The 15,296-nt window shown below is 44.0% G+C and overlaps 1 protein-coding gene across 1 annotated transcript in view; it reads left to right on the forward strand.

The window, feature by feature from the left end:
- LOC130357055 (multidrug resistance-associated protein 1-like) overlaps positions 1-15,296 on the forward strand; it is a 78,442-nt gene that overhangs the window by 46,082 nt on the left and 17,064 nt on the right. The window contains exons 18-24 of the mRNA XM_056559380.1: positions 4,160-4,379; positions 4,930-5,084; positions 5,997-6,152; positions 7,995-8,194; positions 13,090-13,216; positions 14,162-14,263; positions 14,354-14,497. Coding sequence (XP_056415355.1) covers positions 4,160-4,379; positions 4,930-5,084; positions 5,997-6,152; positions 7,995-8,194; positions 13,090-13,216; positions 14,162-14,263; positions 14,354-14,497 — 1,104 coding nt within the window. The remainder of the gene's footprint in view (positions 1-4,159; positions 4,380-4,929; positions 5,085-5,996; positions 6,153-7,994; positions 8,195-13,089; positions 13,217-14,161; positions 14,264-14,353; positions 14,498-15,296) is intronic.

The raw sequence follows: 15,296 nt of genomic DNA on the forward strand, positions 1-15,296 counted from the left end.
AGATGGCGGAGGGGCAGTAGACATCGCATATCTAGATTTTAGTAAGGCTTTTGACACTGTCCCACATAGAAGACGTATCAATAAACTACAGTCATAGAGCTTGGACTCCAATATTGTTGAGTGGATTAGACACTGGCTGAGTAACAGACAACAGAGGGTTGTAGTCAATGGAGAATATTCAGAGCAAGGTCTTGTCACCAGTGGGGACCTCAGGGATCTGTACTGGGACCAATTTTGTTTAATATCTTCATTAGTCATATCACAAAAGGTCTCGATGGTAAGGTATGTCTTTTTGCTGATGACACAAAGATATGTAACAGGGTTGATGTTCCTGGAGGGATCCGCCAAATGGAAAAGGATTTAGGCAAACTAGAAGAATGGTCAGAACTCTGGCAACTGAAATTTAATGTGGATAAGTGCAAGATAATGCACCTGGGGCGTAAAAACCCTCAGGCAGAATATAGATTATTTGACACAGCCCTTACATCAGCCCTGAGGAGAGGGATTTAGGAGTAATTATTTTAGAAGACTTAAAGGTAGGAAGACAATGTAATAGAGCAGCAGGAAACGCTATGTATAGGGAGAGGTATAAGCAGTATAAAGAGAGAAGTGCTCATGCCGCTGTACAGAGCACTGGTGGGACCTCACTTGGAGTATTGTGCGCAGTACTGGAGGCCGTTTCTCCAGAAGGATATAGATACTCTAGAGAGAGTTCAGAGAAGAGCTACTAAACTAGTACATGGATTGCAGGATAAAACTTACCAGGAAAGGTTAAAGGACCTTAACATGTATAGCTTGGAAGAAAGAAGAGGGGATATGATAGAGACTTTTAAATACATAAAGGGAATCAGCACGGTAAAGGAGGAGAGCATGTTTAAAAGAAGAAAAACTACCACAAGAGGACATAGTTTTAAATTAGAGGGGCAAAGGTTTAAAAGTAATATCAGGAAGTATTACTTTACTGAGAGAGTAGTGGATGCATGGAATAGCCTTCCAGTGAAGGAGTTTAACCCTTTAACGATGCAGGACGTATATTTACGTCCTGCGCCGGCTCCCGCGATATGAAGCGGGGTCGCGCTGCGACCCCGCATCACATAGCGTCGGTCCCGGCGCTCATCAACGGCCGGGACCCGCGGCTAATACCACACATCGCCGATCACGGCGATGTGCGGTATTAACCCTTTAGAAGCGGCAATCAAAGCTGACTGCCGCTGCGAAAGTGAAAGTATCCCAGCTAGTCAGTCGGGCTGTTCGGGACCACTGCGGTGAAATCGCGGCGTCCCGAAAAGCTTGCAGGACACCGGGAGGGCCCTTACCTGCCTCCTCTGTGTCCGATCGACGAATGACTGCTCCGTGCCTGAGATCCAGGCAGGAGCAGTCAAGCGCCGATAACACTAATCATAGGCGTGTTAATACACGCCTGTGATCAGGATGAGAGATCAGTGTGTTCAGTGTTATAGGTCCCTATGGGACCTATAACACTGCAAAAAAAAAGTAAAAAAAATGTGTTAATAAAGGTAATTTAACCCCTTCCCTAATAAAAGTTTGAATCCCCTCCCTTTTCCCATAAAAAAAATAAAACAATGTAAATAAAAATAAACATGTGGTATCGCCGCGTGCGTAAATGTCCAAACTATAAAAATATATCATTAATTAAACCGCACGGTCAATGGCGTACACGCAAGAAAATTCCAAAGTCCACAAAAGCGTATTTTGGTCACTTTTTATACCATTAAAAAATTTATAAAAATGAATAAAAAGTCCGATCAAAACAAAAATCATACCAATAAAAACTTCAGATCACGGCGCAAAAAATGAGTCCTCATTCCACCCTGTACGTGGAAAAATAAAAAAAGTTATAGGGGTCAGAAGATGACATTTTTAAACGTATAAATTTTCCTGCATGTAGTTATGATTTTTTACAGAAGTACGACAAAATCAAACCTATATAAGTAGGGTATCATTTTAACCGTATGGGCCTACAGAAAAGTTACAAAATGGCGTTTTTTCTTCGATTTTGTCGCACAATGATTTTTTTTTCCGTTTCGTCGTGAATTTTGGGGTAAAATGACTAATGTCACTGCAAAGTAGAATTGGTGACGCAAAAAATAAGCCATAATATGGATTTTTAGGTGGAAAATTGAAAGGGTTATGATTTTTAAAAGGTAAGGAGGAAAAAACGAAAGTGCAAAAACGGAAAAACCCTGAGTCCTTAAGGGGTTAAACATGCATGGGATAAGCATAAGGCTATCCTTCATATAAGATAGGGCCCGGGACTATTCATAGGATTCAGATTATTGGGCAGACTAGATGGGCCAAATGGTTCTTATCTGCCGACACATTCTATGTTTCTATGGGTGACTGTGGGCCGCAGGTGCCTGTTTCAATCTGTCACCATCATATAGCGTGGCAGCCATAGCAATGGAGCAACGCCTAAGGTGCCACAGAGCAGAGAAGACTGTGGACCATGGCTAGTAAGTTCCTTTACACATGTCTAGTGAGGCCAATGAGTCGGGACATCACAGGTTATGTAACACGCTGATAAAGAGAAAAACTGGGAAATTTTTTGGTCTGTGGGTAAATTATGTATTTATGTGGATAGGTTGCGTGAAATAATTAAAATATATATATAATGTGTGTGTGTGTGTGTGTGTGTGTGTGAAAGGATCAGATTGAAAACCTGTGTTTTTTTATATTTAAAGAATTAAAAAACTATTGAGCTTGAAGTGATTGTCCAAGATTAGATAAGCATGACCCCTTTCTTCCATAAATAGCATCACACCTGTCTATGGGTTGTGTCTGGTACTGCAGTTCATCTTCATGAAAGTCAATGGGGCTGAGCTGCAATTCCACACACACCCAGGCGTGGAGCTGTTTTTTGAAAAAAAATCAACCTTAGTTTTGTTATCTTAAACAACTCCTTTTAGAGCCCCTTTGGTACTGCTCAGAGATTTCTTTTGGAAACGTAGCACAACATTGTAAGTAAATGGCCACTGATCTGAATAGCACCGTGACTACAGAAATGAGGTGATCAATAAAAACTCATCCATGCATTTTGTTTGTTTACTGAAATATATATATATATATATATATATATATATATATATATATACATATACATATACATACAGTTGTCCCTCAACATACGATGGTAATCTGTTCCAAATGGACAATCGTTTGTTGAAACCATCGTATGTTGAGGGATACGTACAATGTAAAGTATAGGACAGTGGACTACAACTTGCGGACCTCCAGATTTTGCTAAACTACAACACCCAGCATGCCCGGACAGCCAACGGCTGTCCGGGCATGCTGGGAGTTGTAGTTTTGCAACATCTGGAGGTGCGCAGGTTGAAGACCACTGGTATTCGAGGTTATTCTCACCCGTCCCCGACGCTCCGGACCATCACCGCTCGTCACCGCTGCCCTGGATGTCGCCCTCCATCGCTATCGCCGCGTCTCCGGGGTGTCCCCGACGCTCCGGCAAGGCCTCTGCTTCCCTGGCATCCTCGCTCTCCGTCGCCGCCATCACGTCGTTATGCACGCCGCTCCTATTGGATGACGGAACGGCGTGCACAGCAACGTGACGCGCCAGAGCCCCGAGGACAGGTAAGTGATCGTCAGCGGACCACACGGGGCACCGTAAATGGCTATCCGGTGGCAGCTGAAGCAGTCTGCGCTGCCGGATAGCCGTTTGTGATGGCCCCAACATACAAAAGCATTGTATGTTGATGCTGCCTTCAACATGCGATAGCCTCTGAGAGGCCATCGTATGTTGAAATGATCGTATGTCGGGGCCATCTTAGGTCGGGGGGTCACTGTATGTATGTGTGTGTGTGTGTGTGTGTGTGTGTGTATATATAATATACACAATCTGTATCTGTAACATTCTGTCTCTGATGAGTGAATCTACAGTAAGATTCGCCAAACCCGCCTCGAATGATCATTTAGCCAGAAAGACTTACAAGACTAAATGAATCGATGGCCAGTTCAATAGGTTTAGGATCATTAAATCTACTGTAAGTTCTAGTCACAGATCCTCATCTCTGATATACAGAGCATTATTAAAAGCAACTCCATTTACATTCTCATCAATGTATTTGTGCATAATAATAACTTATACTAGGTCATTATATACATGAGTGTCTTCTGTTTCTAGACGAAGATGTCAGTGGTGAAGAAGTACCTGAAGGCTTTTGGATGGTCTTGGGCCTGCTTAACTATCATAGCATATGTTGGACAAAATGTAATGGCCATAGGACAAAATGTGTGGCTTAGTAAATGGACAACTGAGACCAAAGAAGTGAAGGATCCAACTGAGTGGACAGAACTGAGGGACAATAGACTCAGCATCTATGGAGTGTTAGGATTGGTGCAAGGTAAAGGAATGTTATGCTACGTTGTATTATTATAATCCCCATCTTGTAGTCCTGTAATATTTATAAGATGTGTGAGGTACATGAATTTAGCATGTCCTGGTGACTATTATTAGCCTAAATCATCCAAAATAAATGGAATAAAAGCATAGAATAATTATATTGTTGGCAAACATTATAGAAAGGAATGGTGACTTAAAGGAGTAGTCCAGTGGTGAACAACTTATCCCCTATCCTAAGGATAGGGGATAAGTTGCAGATCGCGGGGGGTCCGGTCGCTGGGGCCCCGACAGCCTGCCTTCGGCAATCTCCGGCTCTGCCATAGCGATGTATTGAGGTGGCGTGTCGGCCGCCGCTTCGTGCGGTGGTCGACACCCGCTATCTGGCCGGAGAGCCTGGCCCCCGTACAGAGAGATCGCAGGGGGCCCCAGTGGTCGGTCCCCTCGCGATCTCAAACTTATCCCCTATCCTTAGGATAGCGGGATACGTTTTTCACCACTGGACTACTCCTTTTAATGTCTGCATTGACATCTATGTCTCTTCTATGTTTTAGGCCTCTTTGTCTGTTATGGGGCCTATGTGGTCACTAGGGGTACAATCTGTTCCTCCCGTTCACTACACAACCAGATGCTGGACAATATACTGCACCTACCCCTCCAGTTTTTTGAAACCACTCCGATGGGCCAAGTACTGAATCGGTTTACTAAGGTAAGATGTAGGGTAATATTAGATAGAACTTTGCCGGAACTTGCCTGGATTCCGTGGTCAACAAATTGTTGTACAATATGAAGGCATCAGTGGTGATACATATTTTGCTACATGTTCTCTTGAAAAGATAACACCCAAAAGCTTAAAACATGAGTGTAGTTAAAGGGCTATTGCGGCTTTATACATCTTATCCAGTATTCAAAGGATAGGGGATAAGGTGTATGATCGCAGGGGTCCCACCGCTGGGGACCCCTGCGATCTGACAGTGACTCCCATTGGCTCATGCCCCCTCCATTCATGTCTATGGGAGGGGGCGTGGTGTGACATCATTAGGGGACGTGGCCGCGATGTCATGTCCCTGTATTGGAGGCAGCGCCCGTTACAGAATGCTGGTGGCTGCACCGAGATTGCGGGGGTCCCCAGCGGGCGGGATCCCTGCGATCATACATCTTATCCCCTATCTTTTGCATAGGGGATAAGATGTATAAAGCCAGAATACCCCTTTAACTAAGGCTGCATTCACATCACGTTTTGTCCCTATGGCTGGGAAATTTCCTGTATCCCAGCCGGACCGCTGCCGAATCTTATTTACTTAATACCGCCGGTCCGGCTGGGATACGGGAGCCCCCGGTATTGAAATTTCCCAGCCGGAACCGGCATCCGTAGGGACAAAACGTGATGTGAATGCAGCTTAAGATGTTCCACTGCCCCAAATTATAACATCCTTGGAGTCCCTTCTCCACGATGGTCCGGCTCTACATCTGTCCTGTAAATAAATGTGTCAGCGACAGAAAAACAGTGGGAAGCAGGAACCCAGGTGGTCGGGAAACTTCATTGAGAATTTCTAAATAATGTTACTGTAATCTTTCTATAAGTAAAATTATATATGTCTTTGTTGCTGTCTTATTATAGGATATATATGTAATAGACGAGCGTTTCCATTACTATTTACGCACCTGGTTAAACTGTATGTTGGACGTGCTGGGGACCATTCTGGTTATTGTAGTTGCCACACCTCTGTTCTCAGTAGCTATTATTCCCATTGGATTTTCATACCTTTTGATCCAGGTAAATAGTAAAATAATACTTTTTGCTTCTTTATGTTTTAACATTTCTCTCTGTATCATAAGTATGGTTATGAGGTTTTCCAGAACTGGAATCTTAATACTAAGAAAAGTCCCAGAATTTTTAAGCATTCGTCTTTGTAGAGTGAAGAGTTGCAAGATTAAAAAAAAAAATGTTTTATTGGATTGCGGTCTTTCCCCTGACTTAGGCTGTGTTCACTCCCCATTGTTCCTCAGGGGTGGAGTCCATTCTAGAAAAACTGTCCGCTCCCCATTGTTCCTCAGGGGTGGAGTCCATTCTAGAAAAACTGTCCGCTCCCCATTGTTCCTCAGGGGTGGAGTCCATTCTAGAAAAACTGTCCACTCCCCATTGTTCCTTAGGGGTAGAGTCCATTCTACAAAAACTGTCCACTCCCCATTGTTCCTCAGGGGTGGAGTCCATTCTAGATGGCTTTATGTTCCTGAACCTTATTTAGAGGTGTAACAATTACCTTAGAAGCCCAAGGAAAATCTAACTACAAATGACAGCAGGAAGAACAATTACAGCAGTGTTTCCCAACCAGGGTGCCTCCAGCTGTTGCAAAACTACAACTCCCAGCATGCCCGGACAGCCGTTGGCTCTCCGGGCATGCTGGGAGTTGTAGTTTTGCAACAGATAGAGGCACCCTGGTTGGAAAACACTGGATTACAGTCTGTTTACTTTGATCCCTTTACCCCAGTGGTGTGACCCAGGAATGTTTTCACCCCTTCACCTAACCTGGTTATTTGTTAACCCCAGGATCTAAATGTTAAGGCCAGTGATATATACAAACTTTGCACATTTTGACTCATTTCACTTATTTAGAAGGTTTCAGGCTCTACCGCAAGCTTGAAGCCACCAGAATGATTTTTGTATCCATTTTTCTGTTTTTGACAACTGCAAAATTGCACAAAGGCGTCCGTGAATGTAAAATGCTGGGAGGCAATTTGATCATTTTCCAGGTGTCTTAAATATGACTATGCGGTTGTAATATCACTTTTAGCTTTTATTTGTGTATGTCAAAAGTGTGGCTAGGTTAAAACATCTGAATGGTGAAGCGGTATAGTGGTCATTGCTATACTGTACACATGTTGCACTTCTTGGAATAAACATTTTACTGTTCTCAGGAAATATGTATACATTGTATATGCATAAAGATTATTTGCACTAAAACAGTATTTAGTCTGTATATATGATTTCTTATGGTAGTTACAGGGGTACTCCGCCCCTAGACATCTTATCCCTATCCAAAGGATAGGGAATAAGATGTCTGATCACAGGGGTCCCACTGCTGGAACCCCCGTGATCTCCTGCAGCACCCCGTGTCATCTGCTCCACGGAGCACACTTTGCTCCGTGCCTGATGAAGGATGATACAGGAGCTGAAGTATCGTGACATCACGGCCCCGCCCCCTTGTGATGTCACGCCCCACCACCTCAATGCAAGTCTACGGGAGGGGGTGTGGCGACCATCACGCCCACTCCCATTTACTTGTATTGAGGGTGCGTGGCCATAACATCATGATGGGGCGTGGCCATGACATCACAATACTCCGGCCCCTGTACCGCCCTTCATCAGGCATCCGTGCAGCAGATGACACGGGGTGCTGCAGGAGAGATCGCAGGGGGTTCCCAGCGACAGGACCCCAGCAATGAGACATCTTATCCCCTATCCTTAGGGGCGGAGTACCCCTTTAAGTTGTCAACCAAGAATGCCACCAATAAAGGTTAAATTCACAAATTTTCTTAGCCAGTGCAGGTTTATAGAACAATTATGAGATTTGTTGAGTTGGGATTTGGCAGTAAACATTTGTTTCCCTTTATTTAGAGATATTATATTTCTAGTTCACGACAAATCCGGAGATTGGATGGGGCCTCACGTTCTCCCATCATCTCTCAATTCAGTGAGACTTTGCAGGGAGTGTCTACCATCAGAGCCTTTGGACATCAAGAGAGGTTCATTGATGAGAACAAGAATGTAATGGATGAGAATTTACTGTGCTACTACAATAATGTGATCTCTAATCGGTAAGGGAGTGTTATGTGTGTATAAGTTCTCTCTCTACTAGTTACTTTTTATTGGGCTCAGCTAGGAACCAATAAAGAGGTTGTTCCAAGATAGACACTTATCATCGCAACTCATGGTAGGTGATACGTGATTACTGTAAGTCCCCCCCGTGGAAGCTTCATTGATCACAAGAACAGAAGTCCCCCCCCCCCCCCCCCCCCCCCGAATGAATGGAGTGCTGATCGAGCATGCAGAACTGATAGCAATAAACAGGCTATGTATTCTATACTACCATCTCCATCAGTCCCAAAGATATTGAAGGAGATTTATCATCGTTGCTTTGGTAAGTGACTTCCGTAGTCATTTTTATTTTTTTGCTTTGGTTTTGCTTAGGTGTGACATATTTATTATACTAGGGGGTTGATAAATTTGGCTTACATAAGCAAAAAACAAGAAATCACTTTTAAATAGCATATTTTTTAGCACACATAAGCTAAAAACCAATAAATGACTTCAGAGCAAGCAGTTGTGAAAATAAATGTGTGTTATATGTGTGTTATATAGTTATGTGTGTGTGTGTTTATTACGTTTTCCTTACCACTTTTTCCCCCTAAATGTACTAACCCATTTTTTGTTTTTTTTCTTCTCATTTCAAATCCGTTTATCCTGTGGTCTACTTCAGATTTGGTGAACTACAATGACCAGCTTTTATTTTTTGTTTACTATTAATAAAATTAACGAGGGCTTTTGGTGTGTGTTTGTTTTTTTAAATAAAAGTTTTATAAACATTTTTATGTTTTTTATTTACATTACAGGCTTAGTAGTGGAAGCTGTTTTATAGACGGAGTCCATTATTATTCCGTGGCTTAGCGTTAGCCCCAAAAACTGCTATCGCTAACCCCTAATTATTACCCCAGTACCCACTGCTACAGGGAAGAGCCGGTACCAACAGGCCCAGAGTGTCAAAATTGGTGCTCCTGGGTCTAGACGGTAACAGGCTGGTGTTATTTAGGCTGGGGAAGGCCAGTAACAATAGTTCCCGCCCACCCGTGTAACGTCTGGCTGAGAATGAAAATAGGGGGAACCACACAAATTTGGGGTATAAATAATTAAATATAAAAACTGCATAGGGTACCCCCTATTTTTATTCTCAGCGAGATACCAACCAAGCAGCAACAGCCTGACATTACCAGGGTGGGCGAGGACCATTGTTTCTGTCCCTCCCCGGCCTAAATAACGCCGGCCTGTTACTGCCTAGGCCCAGGAGCGCTATTTTTGATGCTCCAGTCCTGTTTGTACTGGCTCTTCCTGGCACCCCTGTGGCTGTGGGTACCAGGGTAATAATTGAGGGTTAGCGATAGCTATTTTTGGGGATAATGCTAAGCCTGGCTTAGTAATGGATTCCGTCTTTAAGACAGCTTATAAGCCTGTAAAGTAAAATAAATAAAAAACACCCCAAAAATGTTATTTAAAAAAACACTCCCCCACCATTTTATTACCATTAAACAAAAAAAATAAACATTGGTCATAGTAGTAGTCCGTCGAATCCGAAGAAGTCCACAGGATACACAGATCTGAAATGAGAAGAAACACAGAAAATAGGTTAGTACATTTATTGTCATCCGCCCGCACATCTCCGCACGATTACAACTCTCAGCATGTCTTTGCAGTAAGGATATGCTGGAAGTTGTAGTTGTGCGGCTCTGGAAGGAGATGTGCAGGCGGGTGACAAGCTTGTCACCCGCCCCCGCTGCAAGACTACAACTCTTAGCATGTCCTTACAGTAAGGGCATGCTGGGAGTAGTAGCCATGCAGTAGGGGCAGGTGACAAGCTTGTTAACCGCCCTAGCCGCAGAACTACAATTCCCAGCATGTTCTTACTGTATGGGCATGCTGGGAGTTGTAGCCGTGCAGCAGGGGCAGGTGAAAAGCTGGTCAACCACCCCTGCAGCAGGACTACAAATCCCAGCATGTCCTTATTGTAAGGGCATGCTGGGAGTTGTAGTCCTGTGGCATGGGCGGGAGATGTGCGAGCGGGTGACAAACTTCTCATCCGCCCGCACATCTTCCATCCGCCTGCACCCCACCACTACAACTCCCAGCATGTCCTTACAATAAGGACGTGTTGGGAGTTGCAGTCCTGAGGCGCGGGCAGGTGACAAGGAAGCCAGGGAAGTGGGGACGGCTTGTGCTCCACTCCCTGAGTTCACAGCAGAAAAAATGAAGTTATGATATTGTAACTTCATATTTCCCTTTGGCAGCTGGGATTGGCCAGGAGGTCTGGACCAGACCAGTTCTGTAATTTCATTTTCCTGTCGGCCGGCTCTGCTCCCAGCCACCTGACCGCATCTATCACCTGGCCGCTAGCTGTTGTAACTGTAACTCCCAGCATGTCCTCACTGTAAAGGGCATGCTGGGAGTTGTAGTTCTGCAACAGCTAGCGGGCGGGTGATGGATGCAGGCGGGTGGCCAGGGAGAGGAGTTGCAGTTACGACTTTTTGAGCAGCTCCTCTCCCCGGCCACCTGCCCGCATCTACCACCCGCCCGCTAGCTATTACCGGACTACAACTCCCAGCATGCCCTTGCAGTCAGGACAAGCTAAGAGTTGTAGTTACAACAGCTTGCGGTTGGGACATAGATGTGAACAGTGCCTGGGAGCGGAGGTGCGCAAAATATCGCAACTGCAACTTTTTGTGCAGCTTTTTAAAAGTGCTGTTAGCAATTTTGTTTACACTTGTGACTTTTTGAAGGGGGGTTTGTGCTTTTTTTTTTTTTTTTTTTTTTTTTTTTTTGCTTACGTGCAACTTTCCCACTTGATAAATTACCGACCATTGCAAAGTGAAATCTGAAAATTGCTTAGGTAGGGCTGACTGGTATTTTTTACTTACCCACAAAAGTCGCACAAAAAGTTGCTTGATCCCTTGATAAATCTCCTTCATTGAATTAAGTGGCAGCACAGCTACTCGACCACTGTTTCCATCAAGGAGAACTCCAGTGATAAATTCTCTTCCCCCTATACGCCTGGGCTGGCGGAATAAAAATAATAAACTTTAACTTGCCCTCCACAGCTCCCCTGGTGCTGCTGGAATCAGTCTCTCGTACTCCGTCCCCAGTCTTCTTCTGGCTTTTGGTAACCGACACGTCGCACTGCGGCTCAGCTAATCGCCGGCCGCATTGATGTCCATTGATGAGTGGAGGTGTCAGGTAAAGGGCTTAGGCCCAGCCTCTTTCCTGGTGCCCAGGCCTATCACTGGCCAAGGCCGGACATCACTGCAGTCGGTTATTAGCTGACTCGCAGTGTGATGTGTCAGGCACCAAAAAGCCGAAAGAAGACCAGGACGGAAGACCGATTCCATTGGCACCAGGGGAGCAGTGGCAGGTAAGTTAAAGTTTATAATTTGTATTCCGGTAGCCCGGGCATACAGGGGTATGAAACATTTTCACCAGTTATGTGACACCATATCCATGTTCTCATGATCGGTAGGTTCCCTGCAGGATAGGGGATAATTGTCTTAGGACAACCCTTTTAATGGGGTTTAACCATGAAGATAAATTAGTCTAAACTGAGGTATTGGGTGAAATTAAACAGGACATCTTGTTCATGAGATATGTTTAAGAGGTAAATATACTTACCAATCTATACTTTGTTTTGCTATGTTGCCCTTGGTTACAACAGTTTTAGGGCATCCACTGAGACAGTAGAGCATGCTCACTTCAACAGCATATTGCTTGTTAGGGCCTCACATTGCAGACAGAAGAAATAGTGCGGCTCTTGGCCAATGAGTGCTAAACAAACTTATATGGGGGAAGTATTTAGGATTAAAGGGGTACTCCGCTGCTCAGCATTTGGATCAAACTGTTCCGAACGCTGGAGCCGGCGCCGGTAGCTCGAGATGTCATAGCCCCGCCCCCTCATGATGTAACTCCCCACCCCCTCAATGCAAGTCTATGGGAGGGGGCATGATGGCTGTCACGCCCCCTCCCATAGACTTGCATTGAGGGGCGTGGTGTGATGGCATGAGGGGGCGGGGCTATGATGTCACAAGCTCCCTGGGCCGGCTCCAGCGTTCGGAACAGTTTGTTCCAAACGCTGAGCAGCGGAGTACCCCTTTTAAAGTTAGGGGTTGTACCCTAACTCTCACCCCTAATTCTATACACTGCACTCCTAAGTGTGTTTGAGCCCTAGGTAGCCAAGAGCAGCACTTTCAGCAGAAGCACAATGAGCAGAATGGCTGCGCCATTGGAATCTTCTGCCTGCAAGTGCTTCTTTGTTAAAGGGGTACTCCTGTGGAAAACTTTTTTTTTTTTAATGAACTGATGGCCGGAAAGTTAAACAGATTTGTAAATTACTTCTATTAAAAAATCTCAATCCTTCCAGTACTTTTTATGGGCTGTATACTACAGAAGAAATGCTTTACTTTTTGAATTTCTCTGATGTCATGACCACAGTGCTCTCTGCTGACCTCTGTTGTCCATATTTGGAACTGTCCAGAGCAGGAGAAAATCCTCATAGCAAATATATGCTGCTCTGAACAGTTCCTAAAATGAACAGCAGAGGTCAGCAGGGAGCACTGTGGTCGTGACATCAGAGAAATCTAAAAAGATAAGCATTTCCTCTGTAGTATACAGCCCCTAAAATGAATTGGAAGGATTAAGATTTTTTAATAGAAGTAATTTACAAATCTGTTTAAAAAAAAAAAGAAAAAGTTTTCCACGGGAGTACCCCTTTAAATCCCAGAATAAAATACATTTGGTGCCTATGCATTTCAGGTCTTAGAGACCCTGAATCATGGCATCATTCTATGCTTAAGGGTCTCTAAGGCCCGAAACATGTAGGAACCTCTGTCTCTGTGTTTTAGCACCATAGGTTACAGGTTGTCATACTGTTTATTTATTTATTTTTCTCTTATTATAGGTGGCTTGCAGTGAGACTGGAGTTTTTGGGAAATTTAATGGTTTTCTTTGCTGCAGCATTTGCTGTCCAGGCAGGTGACAAGATGACATCTGGAATGGTGGGATTATCAGTAACCTATGCACTGAATGTAAGTAAATAAACCTAACTATACCTCAAACACAGTCTGGGGTCCATTATGTAAGTGGTCCCCAAAATGCAGACCTCCAGCTGTGGCAAAACTACAACTCCCAGAAGGCCAGGGAGCTGGAAGTTGTAGTTTTGCAACTTTTTTTTCTCAGCCGATCACCATGGTTGAGATACTATTGTCAAGAAAAATTCATTCATAGGGGTATTAAAGGGGTATTCCAGGATTTTTGGTTCTTTGAATGTGAGACAGGGGACAGCAGAGTTAGTCTAGTTACAAATATACTTAATTTACTCGAGTTTGGTGGCTGCTATCGAATTTGTTTTTTTATTCCCTGAAGTTCATTTACTGCAGCCTACAAAATAAGTGTTGTCTCGGACCTTTCCCAGCTTGCTGTGCAGCCCAGGACAATACATCACTAGTCAGGTGCAGAAAGGGGCTTGGCTGCTTCGCCTGTTATATGTGAAGCTAGCGTTAGACGTTACCAGCGCACATGTACATGCATTCATCATCACACAGATCCAAAGCTTGTGTGTCAGGTTGTGCTGTGCTGCAATGGGTGGGGCGACCGATGTTTAGGAGGGAAATAAGTCACCTCCCACCTTTGAAACATAGGATCCTGGGAATTGTAGTCTGAGGGAGGCCACAGAAACATGAAGCAGCCAGTTCCCAAAAACAAGCCAGCAGCTTGATGGGGGACACAGAACACGGCAATTTAGCACCAACACAAGCACAGATCCTTGGTAAGCATGTCCATTACTGTATGACACTTAATTACTAAAGTCACCTAATGTTGGATAACTCATTTAAAAATGGTATTTGGGCGACCACCACTGCTGTCCTTCTTATAATGAATTCACCTCATGGTTTTCAGTTTTTCTGAAGAGGATAAACTTTCTCTCCCTGTGATATACTCAGTACCCAGATCCTTATTCACTTCCTCCCCAGATCACTCAGACGTTGAATTTTTGGGTGCGCAAAGCTTGTGAGATAGAGACGAATGGAGTGGCGATAGAACGGGTTTGTGAATATGAAGAAATGGAAAAAGAGGTAGAGACCTTTTCCCATATTATGCTCTGTTTATTGGCTCCTTGTATGAGTACAGTGCGGTAACTAAATGTATATCCCATACATTACCAGGCCCCCTGGATCCTGCCTAGAAGACCTGTCGCTGAGTGGCCAGACAGGGGAACCATTGAGTTTACTAACTACAAGGCCCGCTACCGGGAGGACCTAGACTTGGCTATTCGGGATATCACCTTCAAGCTACATGAAAAAGAAAAGGTGATATATATATATTACAGTTTCCTTTACTCACTTCACCTTTGAGATGACTTATGAATGGGATTCAGCCTTTTTAAAATGTGGCAATTGTGATGTCTGTGGCCCACCATAGAGAAAAGCATGTCTGCCCATCCCACGGTCATATCTATGTCTACCTAAATCCTGAACTGCAAAGAATACCTACTGTATACGCCATGGTGTGATGAATATTTTTGGGGGTTATTGACATTGTTCCTTGACTATTCTATATAAGAAAAAGTATCAGTTGAGGGGCAGATGAAGAATAAGTTTGGGGTGCTAGAAGTTAAATTAGAAATAAAAATCTTTTAACCCCTTAGTGACTGCTCCTACGTGTTTCTATGTCTGCAGTAACTGCATATGGATTGGGCTTACAAGGTGAGCCTACTCCATATGCGGCAGGTGTCAGCTGTATTTTACAGCTAAGGCTGGGTTCACACCACGTTTTTCAAATACGGTTACCGTATACGGTTTTCCGCTAAAAAACGTATGGCACAAACCGTATGCAACCTTATACAACCTCTATGACTCCAAATTAAAACGTATACGGTTTTTCCCTGTACGGTTCTATCCGTTTGCAGCAGTTTTTGCCAACGGTTTTGCTATTTTTTTGGAATTAGTTTTCCAGCAATTTAATAAAGTTACTATTGTTCTATTGAAATTCCAATCTGCGCATGTGTCAACTCCAAAAACGGATTAGAAAAAGCGTGTGCAACCGTATTCTGAAATTCTGTGTACGGTTCTCATAGACAACAATGTTAAAAGAACCGCATACGGTTTT

Source organism: Hyla sarda, chromosome 2, assembly GCF_029499605.1.
Source record: "Hyla sarda isolate aHylSar1 chromosome 2, aHylSar1.hap1, whole genome shotgun sequence".
Lineage (NCBI taxonomy): Eukaryota > Metazoa > Chordata > Amphibia > Anura > Hylidae > Hyla > Hyla sarda.